At 64.5% G+C, this 20,218-nt stretch overlaps 4 protein-coding genes across 9 annotated transcripts in view; all 4 read left to right on the plus strand.

Moving 5' to 3' along the window:
* Nucleotides 1-1,819: 1,819 nt before the first annotated feature.
* On the plus strand, nucleotides 1,820-4,125 carry DPM2 (dolichyl-phosphate mannosyltransferase subunit 2, regulatory). 2 transcript variants are annotated; one of them, XM_051636322.1, is made up of 5 exons: nucleotides 1,820-1,842; nucleotides 2,202-2,291; nucleotides 3,300-3,402; nucleotides 3,709-3,786; nucleotides 3,890-4,125. In XM_051636322.1, the coding sequence occupies exons 1-4, from the start codon at nucleotides 1,840-1,842 to the stop codon at nucleotides 3,765-3,767; spliced, it is 255 nt and encodes an 84-aa protein (XP_051492282.1). In that variant the 5' UTR covers nucleotides 1,820-1,839; the 3' UTR covers nucleotides 3,768-3,786; nucleotides 3,890-4,125. The 2 variants fall into 2 exon arrangements, with proteins under 2 accessions (XP_051492282.1, XP_051492281.1); XM_051636321.1 differs by having other exon boundaries at nucleotides 3,709-4,125.
* An 85-nt stretch (nucleotides 4,126-4,210) lies between these two features.
* The window catches only part of ST6GALNAC4 (ST6 N-acetylgalactosaminide alpha-2,6-sialyltransferase 4), a 44,510-nt gene continuing 28,502 nt past the window's right edge, over nucleotides 4,211-20,218 (plus strand). Inside the window, exons 1-6 of one of the 4 annotated variants that reach the window (XR_007891263.1) lie at nucleotides 4,211-4,963; nucleotides 5,585-5,662; nucleotides 5,851-6,021; nucleotides 6,172-6,584; nucleotides 6,722-6,829; nucleotides 6,911-7,421. Coding sequence is in view for 3 of the 4 variants with exons in the window: in XM_051636311.1 (XP_051492271.1) it covers nucleotides 4,901-4,963; nucleotides 5,585-5,662; nucleotides 5,851-6,021; nucleotides 6,172-6,584; nucleotides 6,722-6,829; nucleotides 6,911-7,100 (1,023 nt within the window). In the remaining variant the exon portion in view is untranslated. Of the gene's footprint in view, nucleotides 4,964-5,243; nucleotides 5,330-5,471; nucleotides 5,486-5,584; nucleotides 5,663-5,850; nucleotides 6,022-6,171; nucleotides 6,585-6,721; nucleotides 6,830-6,910; nucleotides 7,681-20,218 lie in introns of those variants that run through there. The other 3 variants (XM_051636311.1, XM_051636313.1, XM_051636314.1) reach the window with 3 other exon arrangements.
* Nucleotides 7,738-12,900, plus strand: ST6GALNAC6 (ST6 N-acetylgalactosaminide alpha-2,6-sialyltransferase 6). Of its 2 annotated transcripts, none has more exons than XM_051636294.1 (6): nucleotides 7,738-8,758; nucleotides 9,286-9,422; nucleotides 10,621-10,738; nucleotides 10,941-11,338; nucleotides 11,518-11,625; nucleotides 11,713-12,900. In XM_051636294.1, exons 1-6 carry the CDS (start codon nucleotides 8,072-8,074, stop codon nucleotides 11,900-11,902), a joined length of 1,638 nt encoding a protein of 545 aa, XP_051492254.1. In that variant the 5' UTR covers nucleotides 7,738-8,071; the 3' UTR covers nucleotides 11,903-12,900. The 2 variants fall into 2 exon arrangements, with proteins under 2 accessions (XP_051492254.1, XP_051492255.1); XM_051636295.1 differs by lacking the exon at nucleotides 7,738-8,758 and adding an exon at nucleotides 10,381-10,445 and having other exon boundaries at nucleotides 9,337-9,422; nucleotides 10,559-10,738.
* AK1 (adenylate kinase 1) lies at nucleotides 13,545-18,416 on the plus strand. The gene is made up of 7 exons (XM_051636320.1): nucleotides 13,545-13,618; nucleotides 15,061-15,103; nucleotides 16,188-16,223; nucleotides 16,770-16,933; nucleotides 17,133-17,249; nucleotides 17,684-17,875; nucleotides 18,207-18,416. Exons 2-7 carry the CDS (start codon nucleotides 15,094-15,096, stop codon nucleotides 18,270-18,272), a joined length of 585 nt encoding a protein of 194 aa, XP_051492280.1. The 5' UTR covers nucleotides 13,545-13,618; nucleotides 15,061-15,093; the 3' UTR covers nucleotides 18,273-18,416.

The following is a 20,218-nucleotide window of genomic DNA, read 5'->3' on the forward strand; positions in this document are numbered from 1 at the left end:
GGAGAGATAAAATAAAAAAGAAATAAAGGTTTTTGGTACTTCCCACGGATTCTCCTTGCTGTGTTTGTTGATTTTAAAGGTAGATCTGGTTCAAAAATGTCTGCTAAGGAAGCAGAAGGGAAAGGCAAGGTCCTGGAATAGGATTTGGTTTTGCCTTCTAGGATTTCCTTGGTGGCTGGGAGTGGGAATCCCTGCCAGCCCTTCCCAGGGGAAGGGGACCTGGTGCCAGTCACTGCTCTCATGGTCCTGAACACCCAGCCAGGTGGGTGCTGGTCTCTTCTCACAGGTCAGTAGTGACAGAGCAGGAGGGAAGGGCTTCAAGGAGGTTGAGACTGGACACGAGGAACAATTTTTCCCACACAAGAGTGGTCAGAGACTGGCACAGGCTGCCCGGGGAGGCAGTGGAGTCACGGTCCCTGGAGGGGCTGAAGGGTGGTTGAGTGAGAAACGTCTGTCGTGCCAATGATCAGCCCCACACAGATCCTTCAGCAAAGCAGTTTATTTACATCCTTGCAAGAATGGGTGACCTAAGCAAGCAGGCACACCCATAGCAAGGTGAATAACGGTTTATATTCCCTATTCCTGAGCAAAGTTCCCTCCCCTGTTTCCCCCCTGGCTGGGCACTCCAGGGTTTACAGCCCATCCCACGCTTCAAATTATCCTCTAAGTTTCCTGCCCCTGTTCACACATTCCATTCTAGCAGGTTACTTTTTACCTTTTAAGGTAAAATTTTGACCTTTCTTGCCCCCTTGGCTGTCTTCCCAATTAACAACCTACTGGTGTCATCCTGCCCTGAGGAGCAACATAGAAGTAGCTTTGTTGGGTCTGATCTTGGGCCATCAATCCTTCTCCATGTTCAGATCCCCCAGATGGAGCCCAATTAAGTCCCTCAGTTTCTTGGGCTGTAAACCACTCTTGGAGTAATTGGAATGTGCAGACATCTCACTTATCTCAAGCAAACTATATATTCCTAACACTCTATATATATATGTGCTCAAACAAACTATATATATTCCTAACACTAGAATATATATATATGTGAACCAAACCCAACGCTACATTTCTAACACTAGAATGCAAAATCAACACTAGGTTTCATTTCTAACGGTTGGGCTGGGGTGCGGGTGTGGGTTAGGGGAGAACGTGGCAGAGCAGGGATGAGGGCTGGGCGGGCTGGGCCCGAGGGGCTTCCAGCCCCAGCAGCTCCACGACTGCGAGGGGCCCGCCCTGCCCCCTGCCCGGGGAGGGAAGGCCCCGCGCCCCCAGCCCCATCCAGCCTGCCCTCCCGCGCAGCCGCTGCCAGGGTCTCAGCGCGGAGCTTCTTCCCCGCGTCTCCTCCTCATCTCCCCCATCATCTCCTCATCTCCCCCATCATCTCCTCATCTCCCCCATCATCTCCTCATCTCCCCCATCATCTCCTCATCTCCCCCATCATCTCCTCACCTCATCTCCTCACCTCCTCACCTCCCCCGCCGGCCTCGGACCCGGGTTGGCCGGAGCTGGTTTCCAAAGGAGCCGCCGCTCCCCGCGGGCGGCTGACGGCACCGGGGCGCCCTGCTGCGAAGGAAACCGTCCCCCCCCCCGCGGCACCGGGGCTGCGGCACCGGAGCCTCCGGAGCCTCCAGCGGGACCAGGCCCCGGGAGGGACGCGCGGGCCGGGCCTGCGCCCCGGGACTACAGCTCCCGGCATGCCCCGCGGAGCCGCGCCCCGCCTCCCGCCATGCCGCGGGGCCCAGGCCGCGCCCGATGATTGGTCACCTCCCGCAGAGGAGTAGGCGGGGCTGAGGCGCAGGGCGCTGATTGGTGGCTGCTCCCGGAAGAGCGGGGCTGGCGGTCGCCATGGTGAGTGGGGTCGGGAGGGGCTGGCGGGGCCCGGGGCTCGTCCGGGGCCCGGGACTTGGGGCTCGTCCGGGGCCCGCCAAGCGCCCCAGCTCGGCCCGGGCTGAGCGGCAGCCGGGAGCCAGCGCGGGGCCGCCCGCTGCCCGCCCCGGCGGAGGCCCGGCCGCCTCCTGCGGCCTTTGCGGGGCGGTGCCTGCCGCCGGTGCCTGCCGCCGGTGCCTGCCGCCGGTGCCTGCCGCCGGTGCCTGCCGCCGGTGCCTGCCCTTCCCCTCCCGCTGCGGGGCCGCAGCAGCGCGGTCCCACAGCCCGGGGCTGCGCCACCAGCCGGTGCCCGGTCCCGCGCTGACTCTCTCGCTTTGCAGGCCACGGCAACCGACCAGGTGGTGGGGTTCGGCTTGGTCGCCTTCAGCCTCGTTCTCTTTGTTTACTACACCCTGTGGATCATCGTGCTGGTACGAGTCTCCTCTGGCTGTTAACAGCCCCAGTCCCTTCACGCTCCGTGTTTGCCTGGGCTGTGTTCAGGGGCTGATGCCTCCTGGTGCCTGAAAGGCTCTGCCTTGCCGGCTTCCTGGCTGGAGAGGTGAAGGTAGAGCTTCCTCAGCTGGCTGGCACAGCCCTTGCCCCTTCTGGGTGCGCCTGGGCCAGCCCGGCCTGTGATCGTGCTGCCTGTCCTGTCCTGTCCCGGGCAGGCTGGCCTGCCGGGTGTCACAGCCAAGGCTCGAGCTGGAGGAGGGATTGTCACTGGTGTTTGCTGTCCTCCAGGTTCCTGGTTCTTGGTGGGATATGACAGAGGGAGACATAAAAAAGAGTTGAAAGTTACTAAACCTGTAGCCCGGTAGAGGAGAATCTGGGGAACGCTCTGCACAAGTGATTGCCAGCCTGGAGGTTTGCCCACTGCTGGGGACACGTCAGCTGGAATCGTTAGTGGGGTTTTTTTTTCCTGGAAATGAAGGTCTCCTGGTGAGCTTGCCAGGCCCGGGAGGCCAGGCTCACCCTGGGGCTGCTGTCTGAAGCGTCAGCGTCCCCTCAGACTGGGAGAGTTCTGAATTCCCTCCGGCCTCAGCCGGCTGTGCCGCTCGGTGCCGGGCGCTGCGGCCGCGCTGCCCTGGGCTGGCCGCGCCGCGCCCCGCCGTCCAGAGCCTTCCCTGGCCGCGCCGCCGGGATCCCGGCGGGCTCGCCCTGGAGCGGGGCCGCTCTCAGCCGCTCCCCCTGCAGGGCACAGCCCGGGGGCCGCCCTGTCCCCCCCTGTGGGACCCTCGTGCCGCTGCCCCGTGTGTTTTGCAGAGCTCTGAAACCTTCAGCACCCGCAGCTCTGGGCACCTTGGGTTGTCTCTTTAGCCTCTCTCCTCACCCCTGATATTTCCAGTCCTGCTTTCCAAACCGTTGGTGTTTTGGGGAGGGGGTCGGGGGCTTGCCCTGAGGTGGTGCCCACCCCTGACCCCCCTCTCTGTCCCCTGCAGCCCTTCATTGACAGCGACCACGGGCTCCACGGGTGGTTCTTGCCCAGGGAATACGCCGTGATCATCCCCGTGGTGGCCGGGCTGCTGCTGCTGCTATTTATAGGTGAGGGTCATTTCAGTAGTGCTAATTAGAAGCTTCTATATTAGGAAGAGAGAAGAGGGTGGCTGGGGGGAGGTTAGCTGCACGTGTGACACTCGTGACACGCTCTCTGTGGCTCCTGCCACAGCTCAGCCTGATGTGGGTCCTCAGTGGGGGGAGGAGGGGACATTTTTGTGAAGCTTTGGCTGTTGGAGCATCTGGCCAGTGGGGTTTTCTCCCTCACTCTGCTGAGCTGTTTCTCACTGCAGTGTGGTTTTAAAGTGGTGTGATTGGGAGTTTTCTGGCTGAATTGTTGTCTCTCTCTTGTAGGTGTTTTTATAATGGTTGTGACGTGGAAGAGCAGGAAAACCACAAAGAAAACGGACTGAAGGCTGAGATGAGGAGCAGGTGCCTTTCCTGTGGCATCCTGGCTGGGAAAAGACTTTGCTGGCAGCACCAGGCACCACCTCAGTGCTGAACTGGCTGTGCTCTCCCACCTTCCTTCCTCTAGTTTACAGCCTACTGACCAAAGGGAAGCAAAACTGACCTCCAGGGATCACTGGGAGAGGGACCAGAGCCCTGGCTGTGAGGGACCTGCTGGGGGACCAGCAGCTGGGACCACCTCAGAGCGAGCTGAGCCCTGCCTGCTGCCCAGCCTCACACTAATCCTTCCCCTCCACTCTGTGTCCAGTAGTTTGTTCTCTCTGGGGTTTTGGGTTTTTTTAAATGTTCGCATACGGTTTGTGAGTTGTTGGTTTGGGTTGTTTTTTAATTGGATTCAAGATTGAGAGGAGAGAAATGAGACTGAGCTTGGAAAAGGCAGGTTTGGGTTCTCCCTCTGCCTGTTGGAAGGGCTGATGGTGCTGGGGGTTCTTGGGATGAACCTGCTGTGTGGCTGGAGCTGGTGAGGGATCCAGAGGTGAGGATCCTGCTGGAGCTTTGTTTCCAGCTCTTGAGGGGGCTGCTTGGCTGTGCCCCCCTGCACTCCCACCCCCTGCACTCCCACCCCCTGTGCCTGTCACTGCACCCCCTGAGGCTGAGTCCTCCCCCACCCCAGTTCCCTTGCTGGTACCCTGCTGCTGCCCCAGCTCCCCATGAGGAATCCCCAGCCCCTCAGCTGCTGGATGTGGCTCAGCCCACCCCGTGGGGCTGGGACAGGGGGGAGGCAACGAGGGGAACAATTGAGTCACATCTCTGAGCAGCTCCAAGTGTGTCCCCAGGCACAGGAGCCTGGCAGTGCCCTTGTCACCTCTTTCCTCCCAGTCAAAGTCCATTGGGGCCTAAGATTGGGACCAGTTTCAAGGGTACTTCTCATGTTTCTTTGTCAACAATGACAGGAAATAAAGAGCAGTTCCCTGAGCAGAGGGGTGCAGGCAGCTCCCTCGGGACGTTGCTCACACGTTCCCTGCAGCTTGGCCCTGCTGTGAGTGGCTGCAGGTGACAGGGGTTCCCAGGGGGGGGACGGTGGCACCGAGGGGCCAGCCTGCCCCGGCCCTGCTCCTGGGCCTTTTTGGTCCCTGGGATGTTCCTGTCGCAGCTGAGCTGCCCCGTGTCTGGCAGCGCTGGGAGCTGGTGGCACACGGAGGTGAGAGAGGGACCCTGAGACACGGGGGTGCGCTGCGGGGGTCCCCAGGATGGGGGGTGGGGGCAGAGCGGGAGGTGGAAAGAGAAAAGGCTGCCGGGGTCGGTCCCTGGGGACACAGGGATGGGTGCTGGGGTCAGTACCGGGACGACTGGACCCAGGACACAGAGGACAGGACCCGGGGCCGCCGGCAGTGCCGGGCTGCGGGCGCGTCCCCGGAGGAGCGGGGCGAGAAGGGGCGGTCCCGGTAGCGCCCGCTCCGCTCCTCCCCGCCAGCCCCAGCCCGGTGCCACCCGGTGGGGATGCGGGGACTCGGTGGAGGCCACCCCGGGATCTGGGGAGCGGCGGCGCCGCGGGGCTCCCGGTGCGGTGAGTAAGGGCTGGTACCGGCTACCGGGGTGCGGCTCCGAACCCTGCCCGGAAGGGGCGGGACCCGCGGCGGGACGGGGCGGTTCTGGGGGATGGGGGTCTGGGGGTGTACCGGCTCCCGAGGGCTTCCTGCACCGGGCACTGGGGGGCACTGGGGTACTGGGGACGGGAGGGGGTCTCTCTGGGGGACCCCGCTCTCGGGGGTCCCCTCTGCCCCTGTCACCGGGGTCGCCACTGAGCCCGCTCTGCCTGCAGGGTGCGAGCCCCCGCCCTCCGGGTGACCCCCGGACCCGGCCGGGGGACCCGCCAGCCCCCCCGAGGATGAAGGCGCTGGTGAGTACCCGCTGGGCCGGGGGGGGCCCCGCAAGCCCCGGCAGCTGCCGGTCCCCGCAGGCAGCGAGCGGGGCCGGGGCACCCCGCGCTCCCAGCACCCCAACACCTCCTCCGTGCGGCCACCGGCAGCCAGCGCGGGGCCGGTGCTCATGGCCGGGCCCGGAGAAACTTCCCTGCTCCGCTTCCAGGTTCGCCTCTTCCTGGCGCTGGTGTGCGCGGCGGTGCTGGCCGTGCTCTACGTCCTGCTGTGCTCCCGGATCAGCTCCCCACCCCTTTGCCGGCCCCCCGGGGAGCGGGGCAGCCCCGCGGCACCCACCGTCCTCAGCTTCCAGGGCTACAGCCGCGTCCCCAGCGGGAAGGTGCGCGGAGATGGGGCAGCGCCGGGGCGGTTCGAAGTGCCCGTGCCTCAGTTTCCCCTTCCTTAAGGAAGGGCGGGTGGGGCTGCGGTGTGTCTGGCTGCTGCGGGAGGGAAAGGGCGAGCCGGTGGCTGAGGGGGTGTGTTCCCACAGCCGCTGGAGCGGGCGCTGTGCCGCCGCTGCGCCGTGGTCTCCAGCTCGGGGCAGATGCTGGGCTCGCACCTGGGAGAGGCCATCGACGGGCAGGACTGTGTCCTGCGCATGAACCACGCGCCCACTGCCGGCTACGAGGAGGACGTCGGGGCACGGACCACTGTCCGGGTGGTGTCACACACCAGCGTCCCGCTGCTGCTGAGGAACCAGCCCTACTTCTTCCAGCAGTCTCAGGAGAGCCTTTACGTCATCTGGGGGCCAGCAAAGAAGATGAACCGGGAGAAGAGGGGCTCGACCTACCAGGCACTGCTGAAGGTGGTGCAGGTGTACCCACACCTGCAGATCTACACCCTGACCGAGGAGAAGATGACGTATTGCGATGACATCTTCCAGAATGAGACAGGGAAGAACAGGTACTGCCAGCTCCCAGGAGCCACCAGCAGGTCCCACTGCCCTAGCACCCGTTATTCCCCCCCCATCGGGCACCTACCCCCCAGCTGGGTCAGCAGGACCGTGCCGCCCGCCCCAGCACAGCCACGGTGCCTTGCAGGATGCAGTCAGGTTCCTTCCTGAGCACGGGCTGGTTCACCATGATCCTGGCCATGGAGCTGTGCGAGCAGATCTACGTCTTTGGGATGGTCAGCGACAGCTACTGCAGGTGCGTGGGGGGCAGCAGGGCGGGCGCAGGGGGGGCTGCTGTCCCCTCAAAACCCACACCCACCCCGTTTCCTCTTGCCAGGGAGAAGAACCACTTGAGTGTGCCCTACCACTACTTCGAGAGGGGCCGGCTGGATGAGTGTGGGATGTACCTGCTGCACGAGCGGGTGCGCCGCGGCGGGCACCGCTTCATCACCGAGAAAGCCATCTTCTCCCGCTGGGCCAAGAGGAGGAACATCACCTTCACCCACCCGTCCTGGGCAGGCAAGTAGGGTGCCAGCTGTGAGGCAAAGCCGTGGGAACCCTTGGCAGTGGGGCAGCTCTCATCCTGCAACAACACGTCCCTGCTCGCCGGTGCCGTGGTTGACAGCACTTTGCTGAGCTCCCAGAGCAGGGAGTCTCTGCAGCAACGGGGCCGGTTCCCCCAGCTGGTGGGTGGGCTGGGACCCCTCATGTTGGTGCATGGAGGTACGTGAGCTGGACCCACAGAGCCTGGTCGGCTCCCAACACCTGCCCAGGTGGACCCAGGGCAACCACGAAGGTTTTCTGCCCGCTCTACTGGGATGAGGATTCAAATGCAGGATTAAGGATTCGTGCTGCCAGGCTGCAGCACAACATGGGATGGGAGAGCTGGGGCCCACCAGGGCCACCAGCTGGTGCTTCTCCCAGGGATGAAGCTTCATTATAGTCCCTGCCCTGATGGTGCTCAGTGTGTGATACAGGGAGCTGGGTCTGGGCTCCCCCATCCTGCTGCCTTCTGCTGCTCCACCAGGGGCTCTGAGTTGCCTTGTCCCAAGTGCCCTTGGATTCAGACCAAAGCAAACGTGGCCATTAAAAGTGGTTTATAACTCAGTCGTGCCCATTCTGTCCCCCTTGTGGCTGCGGGGCATGGGGACGGGACAGCATTTGGTCGCAGGGCTGCAGTGTCCTGCTCTCCTGACAGGCTGTAAATAAGAGGGGAGGTGAGGAAAGGGTAGAGCTGAGCCTGGGTGAGGAGGAGGGTGCCAAAAGCTGGTGGTCGAGATTATTTGGAAAGCAGCAGCTGCATCTCCACAGCATAGGTGCTGGCCCAGGGTTGATTTTCTGATGGGTCCAGGGTGATCCTGAGCTCCACCGGGCTCAGCACTGCTGGGCTGCAGGATGTCTACCAGCTCCTGTGCCCCTGGAGAGACAGGCCACAACACGGGCACGTTTGTGACCCAAGCCCAGCTGCACGGAGCTGCCACGGTGGGTCTTTGAACCCATGGCAGATGGGGTTGATGTTTGGGTGAGCCTGGTGGTGTCTAGGTGGGCAGAGGGAGCCCCATGTGCTCCCATTTCAGCTGCAGCCAAATGCTGGGGTCAAATGAGGAGTGAGTTGTCTGGGAGCAGGGGTTGCTGCTGGGACAGCTTCCCACACGGAGAAGCCCATGGAGCGCTTTGTCCGGTGCCGCAGCCCCACGCAGGTAAGGGCATCACCAGCGGAGCCCAAATCCCCCTGGACAGACGTCGGCAGCCGCAGCGGGGATGCAGGTGGAGCCCCCTTCCTCGTCCGGCGAAATCCCCCGGCGAGGGGCCCTGTGCTTCCCGGCCGGCGCGGGCGAGGCCGCGGCATCCCAGCAATGTGGCCCTGCCCCCGCCAGCGGCTCGGGCTGCACCTGCTGCTCCTGGCACTGCCGGGCAGCGCTGCCTCCCGCAGCCCCCCCTGCCCCTCTGCCCGGGGGGCCGGCGCCTCCGCAGAGGCAAACCCGGCGGGAGGAGCCCCGCAGTAGGACCCGGCGGGGTTCCCGCACCCCGGCGGGCGGCACCAGGACCCGGAGGGCGGCACCAGGACCCGGAGGGCGGCACCAGGACCCCGCGGGGTTCCCCGGCGGCGCGCGGCTCCCGGGAGTCCGTGCGCGCGCGGCCCCGCGGAGCATCGCGGAGCATCGCGGAGCGGTCCGGGCACCCGGTGCGTCTGTTCCGAGCCTGTTTAGCCGGTGTAAGGGGGGGCCAGGACGGTATACCGGGGCCGGTCGGAGGAGCGGCCGCCGCCCCCCCGGTGCGCGGTGGATGGGGAGGAGGGGGCGCGCCCCGTGCCGGTGTGCGGGGAAAAGACCGGGTTTCGGCCTGGCCGGCGCCTGCAGAGCGGGGCTGCCGGGGAACGGCTGGGGCACTGGAGGCCGGGGGGGCTGCAGCCCGAGGTGGGTGGGGGCTGCATCCCGGGAGAGGAGGGGGCTGCACCCCGGGGAGGGTGGGAGCTGAGCTCCGCGGGGTAGGGGGGGGGGGGGTGAGGGGGTTGCATGCCGGGGTGGGGGAGGATTTGCACGTAGGAGGGGAGGAAGGTTTGCACCCCGGGGGAGGGTTTTCACTTCCCGGGATGGAGGAGGGTTTGCATCCGGGGCTGGGGGGAACACCGGCACGTGGGGGTGCAGCGGGATGTGCGCCCCCGGGGTGCGGGGATGGGGGAGCGGGTCTGGATCAGCCCTTCCCCGGCAGAGCAGCGATGTGACCCCCGGGGTGCAGCCATGGCCGTGCTGGCCGGAGGGGCCTGGCAGCCCCCCGCACCCCGCGGCGTGGAGGAGAAGACGATGGACCCCCCCACTGCCCGCTGCAGATGAGAGCCCCCCGCCCAGGTAAGGCCCGCGGGGTCCTCACTGCGGGGTCACCCGTGGCCTGAGGACTATGGGGGAGCAAAGTGGGGTGCAGCAGCAGGAGGGGGGGTCCCGGTGCTTCTCCCCAGCCTGTGCATGGCCCCTGTGCACCCACACCCAGGGCTCCCTGGGCAGGTTGGCACCTTGCCGAGTATTGATGCTGGCCCTGAGAGCCCTTTGGGGTCCCTGGGCCCCCCAAGGGTTGAACCCAGGCTGCTGTGTAATTTTCCATCCCTGCCACAAACCCTCTCCCCCCCGCCCTGCTCTCCCCCCTGCCCTGGGGTGATTAGTAAAGAGGCTTCAAATTTCTTTTATCTTTCCAATTGCTCCAGGAGCAGCCGTGACTCACTAACCAGGACTTTGCCAAATTAATTGGGTCAGTCCATCTCTGCCAGCCTGGGGGAGTGGGGGTCAGAGCAGGTCCTCCCCAGGGGTCAGCACCCAGGGTGCAGCCTGCCTGCCTCAGCCCCGGGGCAGCTGGGTTTGAGCTCATGCATGTGCTGAGTCGCGCAGGTCTCGGTTCCTCTCTCCCCAGTCTGAGCCGGTTGTTTTAATGGGATTTTGCCGCGTGAATGGCAGGTTTATCCTCCCTGACCCCACGGGTTTGAGCAGCTTCAGCCCCTCTGGCAGGGGATAATCCCTCCTGGGATCTCAGCCCACCCTGGGGATCTCCCCGGCATGTGCCAGGGTCAGGTTTGGCTCCTCAGCACCGCAGAGCTCGCCCAACCTCTGCCCACGGCGTTTCCCTTCCCTGCACCGATGCTGGCGCCTTTGTCCTGCCCTTGGAAAGGGGACCCGTGGGTCCAGCTGGGCTCTGCTCGGGCACAACTGAGCTGGGCTGCCCAGTGGGCCACCCCGTGTCCCTGCCAGCACCTGGGGACCCTCTTCCCGAGCGTGGGGGGCCAGGGATTGGCACTGGGGGTGACCTCCTGCCTTGCAGGTGCTCACAGGACGCCGGCGATCGCTGCGCGCTGAGCCCGGCGCAGAGACATGAGCGGCAGCACGGTGGGTGCTGGGGCATCACCCCGGGGACAGGGGGCATCTCCCTGGGGACATCCTGCTGGAGATGCTGCCGGGAGCGGGGCCGGATGCTGACGCTCTCCCCACCCTGCCCGCAGAGCCAGCGTGCCGCCGCCCTGGGGGTCCTCTTTGCCCTGATCATGTTGCTGATCATCTACAGCTCCGGCAGCGGGAGCGAGGTCTTCCCCTACAGCCCCCTGCGGGGCAGCGCCCGCCGGCCCCCCGACCTCAAGAAGTGGGGGGTGAAAAGTGGGTACCTGCCCGTCTGCGGCAACAAGGTACGAGCTGGGTGGTGGGGTCCAGCCTCGGCAGTGGGCACAGGATCTGGCCTCTCTGCTGACATCCAGACAGATTGTCCCCTCCGGTGGGACAGTAGCTCTGCAGAGGGGCGGCAGTGCCTTGTCCCACCTGCATCCATCCCTCTCTGCTGGGTTGCGGTGACAGCAGAGGTCACCCGCTCACCGTGTTTGTCATCACCAGACCCTGACTGCCCGCTGCCACCAGTGTGTCATTGTTACCAGCTCCAGCCACCTCCTGGGCACTCGCCTGGGCACGGCCATCAACGGGGCCGAGTGCACCATCCGCATGAACGACGCTCCCACCACGGGCTATGAGGCTGACGTGGGCAACAAGACCAGCTTCCGCGTGGTCGCCCACTCCAGCCTCTACCGCGTCCTCAAGCGGCCCCAGGAGTTCGTCAACAAGACCCCAGAGACCATCTTCATCTTCTGGGGGCCACCTGCCAAGATGCAGAAGAGCCTCCTGAAGATCATCCAACGTGTCAGTGCCTCCTTCCCCAACATGACAGCCTACGTGGTCTCCCCTGGCCGCATGAAGCAGTTTGATGACCTGTTTCGGGGGGAGACAGGGAAGGACAGGTACCTTGGACCCCTATTCTGCCCTTTTTCCAGGTCTCTGGCTCAGAGCTGGCTCTTGAGGCTGCTCCCTGGCTGTGGCATCAGGATTGGGGGGGAATAGGGGGGGTCCCTGGGGCGAGGTTGGGGACCCTGGGGAGCGTCCATCACCCGCGTGGCCTCACCCCGTTTCTCCCCCGCAGGGAGAAGTCGCGCTCGTGGCTCAGCACCGGCTGGTTCACCATGGTGATCGCGGTGGAGCTCTGCGACGCCGTCCACGTCTACGGGATGGTGCCACCCAACTACTGCGGGTAAGGAGACCCCCCCCCGAGCCCAGACCTCAGCCCCCCCCAGACACCCCCTGGGGCTCACCCCATGCTTTCCCTCTCCCCCCGCAGCCGCCGGCCCCCGCCGCGCCGCCTGCCCTACCATTACTACGAGCCGAAGGGCCCCGACGAGTGCACCACCTACATCCACAACGAGCGGAGCCGCAGGGGCAACCACCATCGCTTCATCACCGAGAAGCGGGTCTTCGCCAGCTGGGCAGGCCTCTACAACATCACCTTCTCCCACCCCGCCTGGCCCTAGGGGATGTTTCCCCCCGAGTTGGGCAGACCCCCCCCCAGAGCTGGGATGAATAGGGGTCCCCTGCATCCCTCCAGGAAGGGGGGAGCAGTGGGTGCCTCCCATGGGACCACGTGCATGGTGGCTCCTCGCACCCAGGATGTGTTGGGTTTTTTTGGGGGGGCAGGTAGTGAGGGCAATGTTTGGGGTTCCCCCTGCATGAGGTGTGGGGGTGTGATCCTGCCCCATCCTGGTCCAGGGGTGTCGCAGCCCCTGTGAATGCACAGGGGGTGACAGGTCCCCTCGGCTCAGTTTGGGGTCATCACTTTTGAGGCCACTGTGGAGACTGTTCCCCCCACACCCTCTGGGTGGGTGCCCCACCCCTTGGGGCTCAACCCCCTCAGTCATCCCCACCACCCTGATCCCAGCCCGTAGGCATCCTTCCCTCAGCAAAACCCCCCAGTTTTCAGTGAGACCCCGTGGGGGTGACACTGCCACCCCCACTGTCCAAGACCACCCGTCTCCTCACACTGCTGCATCCCACACCCACACTGCCAGAACCTTTTCTAACTGAGTGATGGGATTTGGGGGGAAGGGGGGTCTTTGGGGGGCTTTTTTTCTTTCCCTTCCCAGTTTCTGGTCCCAGGGTTTGTATTCAAGTTTCTCTCCAAGAGGCTTGTTAGTGGTAATGAAGGGGCCAGCAGCAGCCTTTATAAAGGATTTAGGAGTGGGCACATGGTTGGGGGGGGGAGCATTGCCCCTTGGTGCCCTGCACCTGGGGAGAGTGGGACATTTTGTTATTCATTTCTCAGCAGCAGAAAGGTGGGGTTGGGGAAAATAGCTAAATACAGTGTGTTTGAGTGGCAGGGCTCCTGGCAGGGCTCCGTGCCTCAGTTTCCCTCTGGCTGGTCCCTGTTGTTGCTGGGGCTTTGGGGGTGTCAGTGCTGATGGAAGCTGTGGGGTGCCTGTGTTTTGTAATGGTTTGTACAGGAATAAATATCGCTGCAGTCTTGTTGCCTTGGGCCCTGGCTCTGGGCTGGGTTTTTGGGGCTGGTGGTGCCACGGCAGGGGGGGTCGGGCCCCTCAGGACACCCCAGCAGTGCTGGCAGCGGGTGCTTGGCAGGATGTGGGAAGGGGACTGATGTGTCCAGGAGGGATCTGTGTCTGGCAGCCAGCTGACCCCAGCTGTGAGCCGTCCCTGCCCTGGGATGGGTGGGGCGTTGGGGCAGGGTCTCTGCATCCAGGGAGGAGGAGAGAGGCAGGCAGGGAAGGCCGCTGCACCCCCCGGGGCTTCATACCTGGAGACGCCAGGATGGATGGGGACATGGGGATGGTGACTGCTGAGGTTGGATGCGCGGGGATGGAGGCACGAGGGGATATCTCAATCACCCCAAAACCCAGCGAGGTGCAAGCTAACCCCTTCCACGCACAGCTGGGGAAACTGAGGCACGGGGGGGGGGGGCGGGGGCCGACGCAGCGCAGCCTCCATCGCGGGGGGGGGGGGGGGGGGGGTTGATCCGCACCCCTCGGCCGTGCGGGGTTTAACCGCATCCCTTCCTCAGCACCCCCAGACCCCTCGGGGCGGGCAGAGGGGGCGGTGCCGCCCCCCCCAAACCCCCCGGTACCCACCCCCCCCCGGTGCCCGTCGCTGCCCGGCATGCACCGCGCCGCAGCCATCTATATATAGCGGTAAAAAATAGCCGGGCAGGACGGCGGAGCCTGCCCGGTCCCCGCACAGAGGTCAGTGCCCACCCACCCCCGGGGGTCCCGCTGCCCGCCCCGCCCGGCCTTTGAGGGGGTGGGTCGGTGATCGGTGACTGCGGCACCGGCGTTTTGGGGGGTCTGTGTGTCCCCGGGGGGGGCTGGCAGCGCCGGCTGGGGGTGGGGGCACTGCAAAGGGGGTGGGGGAGCGCAGCGTGGGGTGCTGGAGGTGTGATGGGGGTCCTGGGGGGCTTGCGTAGGGTGCTGGGGGGTGGGGGGGGGGGCATGTGAGGGGGATTGCAGGGTTGCTGGAGGTGTTGCATGGAGCTCGGGGGGGTTTGTGGGGGTGCTGGGGGGCTTGCTGGGGGGTTGGAGCAGCCTGGGCTTGGGGTCCCGGCGATGGGGGGCGGGGGGGGGGCAGCTGGATGCTGATGGGTTGGGATGGGGGGCTGGGTGTGGGGTGAGGCTGGTGGGAGCACCCCGGGGTGCATGCTGTGATGGGCTTTGTTGGGGAGTCCCAAGCCACCCTGCACCCTGCCACCCAGCCCCCTCCTCAGCCCCATCCTGCTGGCCCGTTCCGCACCCCCTCCCCATCTTGGGACTGGGCACCCCCACATCACCCTCGCCCCGCACCCTTGGGCCCCGAGCCCGCACTGAGTCCCAGCCCCCCGTGGCCCTGCTGAGGTTGGTGCCAGCAGTCCTGGGGCTTGGCACGACCCCGGTGGGGATCCCCGGGGGGTCCTGCACCCGCCCAGACCCCTTGTGGGGGCCACGCAGGGCTCTGGGCCCTGCAGCGCAGGTGGGACGTGACCCGGTGCTGGTTCCAGGGCCATTCTTGGCCTCTGCCCTTTCCCGGCTGTAACACGACCTGGCCGGTGGCCGCAGCTCGTTTGGCCACGGGATGTCCCGTCCCCGCACCCCGTCCAGCCGGTTTGGGGTGACACACTGTGACCGAGCAGCCCTGGTGCTGCAGGGCTGGGTGTGGGCAGGTGGGATGGCCAAAACCCACACACACCCCCCCGGGACGAGGGGGGTGCAATGGTGAGGTTCTGCAAACCCCCCTGCCTTGATCCACCCCCAAAAAAGCTCATCCTGTGGGGAGCCGGGGGGGGGGGGGCGTGCTGCCTCCATCACTGGGTGTCCTGGTGACACCCATCAAGCCAGGCTGGTTTCCGGCTGCCGGGCAGCACCCCGGGCAGGGGGATGTGGTCAGGGCAGGGCGTCGGTAACGTCACCGCGCGTCACCGGCACCGGGAAGCCCTCGCCACAGCCCGACGGGGCAAGTGGCAGCTGGGAGCCAGGTAGGTGATAGCCCCGGGACCAGAGGCCCCGAGCTCCCCATTTTAGGGCCAAGCTTGGCCGTGGAGCTGGGCACCAGCATGGCAGGGAAGGGAGGGCTGTCGTCTCCCTGGTCTCGGGCCCTGGGGACCCGTGTGTCCCCGCAGTGCTGAGTCTTTCATCCTGCTCTTCTTCCCGCGCAGCCTGAAGTGCTCCCGTGCCTTGACTGCAGCAGCATGTCGACAGGTGAGTGCTGCCTCCCCCAGCCACCTCCCTGCAGCCATCTGCTTTGCATCCCTTCCCTCCAGCCCCCTTGCATCATCCATCCCCCTGGTCCCCTTTGCATCCATCCCCCCGTGTCCGTCTCCCCCTCCGTCCCCCTCTGCATCCATCCCCTCAGTTCCCCACTGCATCTGTCCCCCTGTCTCCCCTGCATCCACCCCCTTGGGCCCCCTTACATCCCCCTGTCCCTCATGCATCTGTCCCCTTTGCCTCCATCCTGCATCTGTCCCCTCTGTCCCCCCTGCACCCATCCTGCATACTCACATCCCCTCCATCCCCATTGCGTCCGTCCCCTCCTTCCGTCCCCCTTCCTCCCCTTCCCTATGTCCTCCCCTTACCTCCCCCAGCTCTGTCTGTCCCCCCACATCCCTCCAGTGCCCCACGTGCCCCACGTCCCCTTGGTCCCTGCCAGCCTCTTGGCTCTGTCCCCAGCCTGGGATGGCCGGGTGCCGGAGGAGCTGAAATTTCAGCTGGCTGTAACCAGGAGAGGGGCGGGCAGCCCCACAGCCACTTGGCTTTATTTTTAGCTCTTCCTCCCCCTGGGGCCTCCCCCTCTAGCACTGCCCCATGGCACGGCTGGCCTGGGTCCTGCAGGGGGCAAGGGACCCTGCTCCTGAGTCCCCTTGGCAGGGGACAGGGCAGTTAGTGCCACCAGTGTGGTCGATCACCAGGGCCAGGGACCACTCTGGGGTTCAGGGACTGCCAGGGGTCACACCAGGTGCCAAGCTGAGCCTGCTGCAGCCCCCACAGCCGATGGAACTGTTCACAGTGACTGCCTCCAGGACACCAGGTGGCAGTGGGATTCCATCTCCACAGCCCCAATGGGTCTTTGTGCCCAGACATGTCCAGCCTGGCCAACCCAACCTGCCCAGGTGACAAAGATGATGGGGACATGTGGCTGCTTCCCACTTTGCCATTATCCCCTGGGGGTGGGTCCCCTCCATCCCTGGGGACACCTGCCCCTTGCTCTTGCCCCCCCTGGGGAGACTTCAGTCCTTAACGTTCTTCCCAGCTTTGGCTAATTATTTATTTTCTTTCTGTCTCCCAGAAAAACTCAAACAGCACAAAATCATCTTTGTGGTGGGTAAGTTGGTGTCCGGGTCCCTCTGCTGGTGGGGTCAAGGCCACAGCACATCCCTGTCCCCCCACACCTCCAGGGTTGGGGGCTGCCAGTGCCCAGGGCTGGGGATTTGGGGATGGAGGCTGTGGGACCTCAACAGACCCCAGGTGCTGTGGGGTGGCTGTGGCTGCAGCCTTGCTCCTCCAGGCTATGGTGGGTTGTGCTGGGACTGTGAAAGCACCTCTGGGTGGGCATGGGGTGGCAGCATCTGGAGTGAGATGACAGTAAACGCTGTGTGGGGGGGTGTGATGTCCTGGGTGTTGACGGGGTGGTGGTGTTGTCCTGGATGAGTGGTGGTGCCTGTGTGCCAAGTGCCAGCAGCCCATGCCACCCCCAAGGACCTGGCATCCTCCAGCCCACCCCAGAAGCAGTAATTCCCATCCTTGGGGACACTGTCCCCCATCCCACTGGACCCTGGGGATCCCGGTGGGTCTGTGGTGTTGCTTCCAGGTCCCCCTGCAGCCCCTTACCTGTGGTTTGGGGCACGTGGGGCCCTCGTGTGACTTGCAGGTGGCCCTGGCTCAGGGAAGGGGACCCAGTGTGAGAAGATCGTGCAGAAATATGGCTACACCCACCTCTCCACGGGGGACCTGCTGCGGGCCGAGGTCAGCTCGGGCTCGGAGCGGGGCAAGAAGCTGCAGGCCATCATGGAGAAGGGCGAGCTGGTGCCCCTGGTGAGTCCCCGTGTGGCACGGTGGGGCATGCAGGTAGGGGTGGCACAGGGGACATCACCAGATACCACGGTGATGATCAGCAGGTGGCCTGAGGACACCTCCACCCTGGGGGAAGTCGCAGCAGGGATTGGGGTGGCTGGGTGGGGACCATTTTGTCCCATGTCTGGCCCACCTGGCACCTTTGTCCCCTCCTTCCCAGGACACAGTGCTGGACATGCTGAGGGATGCCATGGTGGCCAAAGCAGACGTGTCCAAGGGCTTCCTCATCGATGGCTACCCCCGTGAGGTGAAGCAGGGAGAGGAGTTTGAGAAGAAGGTGAGGGCTGATGCCGTGCTGTGCCACCCACCATCCAGGCAGGTGGCACCATCCAGCAGCAGCTTGGCCTCCCCATCCTGCTGAAGATCCTGTCCCGTCAGGATCTAAACTGGGCACTGTCTCAGCCAGCAGGTCCCCCTGCCTTGAGGACAGCCTGCACCCAGGGTGCAGTGGGTGGGACATCTTTCCAGGGTGTCCTCGGGCTGACAGAGGGTGACCAGAGTGCTGGTGTGATGGTGATAGCAAAGCCAGGGCTTGACCGTGGTGTCCCTGTACCCGACAGCGTCCCCATGTCCCCCAGACCCATGTGGAGGGAGGCAGAGGATGACATGGGGACATCTGTCACCCCCATGTCCACTGCCACCACCTCCCCAGACCGAACCAGACCCACGGTGGCTCAGCATGGTGACAGCTGCATGTCCCCCTCCCCGCAGATCGCCCCCCCAACGCTGCTGCTCTACGTGGACGCCGGGAAGGAGACGATGGTGAAGCGCCTGCTGAAGAGAGGCGAGACCAGCGGGCGGGTAGACGACAACGAGGAGACCATCAAGAAACGTCTGGAGACCTACTACAAGGCCACCGAGCCTGTCATTGCCTTCTACAAGAGCAGAGGAATCGTCCGCCAGGTAAGAGGGGACGTGGGGCAGTGCCAGCCCCTTCCATCCCCGCGGCTGGGGGCGCGTGTGCTGCCAGGAGAGGGGAAGGGATGGATGGGGATGATGAGGGAAGGGGGGGAAAAACTTAATCCTAGCTTGTTTGGGTTGGGCTCAACCCCTCGGAGCCAGCTGGACCCTCCAGTTCCCAACTCAGAGACCCCCTCCAAGGAAATCCCCACACCCCTTTTCCCTAACTCGGCTCCGATCTCTATACCCATGGCTAAAATCCATCCCCTGGAAGAGCTCTGGTCACATCATCCCCTGGGATGACCAACCCCCCTGCTAACCCCTCTGCACCCAGCTCAACGCCGAGGGCTCCGTGGAGGAGGTTTTCCAGCAGGTCTGCTCCCACCTCGACAGCCTCTAGCCGACCCCAGCCCCGCTCCCCCCCCGGCAGAGACAGCGGAAGCCGCTTTATCCTGTTTTCGTGGACGGAGCCGGGCGGAGGAAATTTCAAGGACATTGTGTTTGGCTCTTTCCCGTCTCTCCCCAGTAAAGTTCCCTTTAATGAGCCCAGACTTTATCTTTTTCTTCTGTCGCAGGAAATGAGTTTTTCTTTCCAGAGATTTGTAATTTATTATTTTTTTGCCCCCCCCCCCCGCGGCTCCATGTCCCACCCCCCCAGCCCCTCTGGAGCTGATTAAGGGCAGGAAGTGGGTGTTTATCCCACCGGGGCAGCGGGATGCTGCGCTGGCTGGAAGGAAGGGAGGGAGCATCCCGGCCACTCGCCTCAGCTTCCCAGTCTGCAGCCTGTGGGGAACCTGTGGAATCCAGCAGCCAATCCCCCTCTCCCCAGTCCCATCCCATGTGCTCTGGATGTGTGTCCCTGCATGCTGTACCCTGAGGAGGTCCCCTGAGTCCTGTCCTGCACGTCCCTCCCTTCCCCCTGTCTCTTCTTCAGGATTCCAGGCACTGAGAGGGGCTGGATTCAGACCCCACCTTGCTGGGATGGGGGTTTCTGCCACTTCCATGTCTTGGCATTTCCTTGTTTCTTTTGGCTGTTGTGCTTTTGGGGGGTAGGTGGTGACTGCAAGGTGATGTTGTGAGGTGACACAATGCCCTGGGAGCTGGGGAGATGCACTGGGGACACGCAGCTGAGCCTGGCCAGTGGGCTGGGTGTCCTCATAGGTGTGGGTCAGGGTGGGCATCCTCATGGGGGGTGGGTTGCAGGGCCCCAAGCAGGCAGGCAGGCAGGCAGTTGAGGGTGCTGGGGTGGGGATTTGGGGGCTCTCCTGCACCTGCAGAGCTGCCCAGGTGTGATGCTACAGCAGAGGGGCTCTGGTGGGGCTTGGGGATGGGGTTCACCAAGCTATGGTGAGGGCAGGAGGTGGTAGATCATGGTAGGGCCCCTTCCAGACTCACTTTTGGGCACCGAGCCAGGGGGCTGGGGGAGCGGCAGCCGCGGGGGCAGTTGAGGCCAGAGTGGAGGAAGGAAGCGAGCAGGGGAAAAAAACAAAAATCCCCAGGCAGAAAATCCCAGCCCACCAGGCTCAGACGTCAGGCCCTTGCCTGGGGGGTGAAGGAGTCGTGGGCAGAGCCTGGGGCACTGCGGGGGGCAGCAGGCGGGAAGGATGCGGCCATCCGGCTGGGGCTGGGCTGCTGCCAGCCAGGCTGGGCCTGGCGGGGGCCAGCAGGGACACGGGGACAGGGGGGGTGAGCAGTTTGGGGTGCTATTGGCCTAAAGATCTGCAGCAGGGAGTGGGGGGACCCATCTGCCTTGTGCCTCCATCCTTGGGTGTGCTGTGAGTGTGCCTCGATTTCCCCAGGTGGTGAGCAGGGTGGTGGGGCTGGGAGAGGGGACCCTGTGGTGCCCTGCCAGGCACCCAGCCCTCCTCCCCGGAATGGGCCCTGGGGGCTTGGTGACAGGTTTTTAGGTGCTTTTCCTCTGGAGGGAAAGTTTGAGGCTTGCCCCATAAGCTGCAGAGGGGGGAAGATGCTGTGCTAGGGCTGAGCTGGGAGCACGAGGCTGGACCTGTGGCTACCCCGCAGCTCCCCTCTGTCACCCTGCAGCCACCGCCATCCCCCTGCCCTCTTGCTGATGGCCCCGCGGTGTCACGGCAGGGAGGGGAGCACAGAAGGGCCGGAGGTGGCTGTGCCTGCTCCCGGTCCCCATCCCCGGGTGCACTCCCGTCCCCGCCGTCCCCAGGAGATGGCAGTGCTCTGTCATGGGAGATGCCTGCTTTTCACCCCAGGGTCACGGACATCTCCGGGGACATCCTGGCTGCTGGGGACAGGCCTCGCTGGCTTCCCTGGCAGGTCCCCAGGCCGTCTCCCTGCCCGCAGACGAGGCTAGAGGTGGAGACCACCCCCGGA

Source organism: Apus apus, chromosome 19, assembly GCF_020740795.1.
Source record: "Apus apus isolate bApuApu2 chromosome 19, bApuApu2.pri.cur, whole genome shotgun sequence".
NCBI lineage: Eukaryota > Metazoa > Chordata > Aves > Apodiformes > Apodidae > Apus > Apus apus.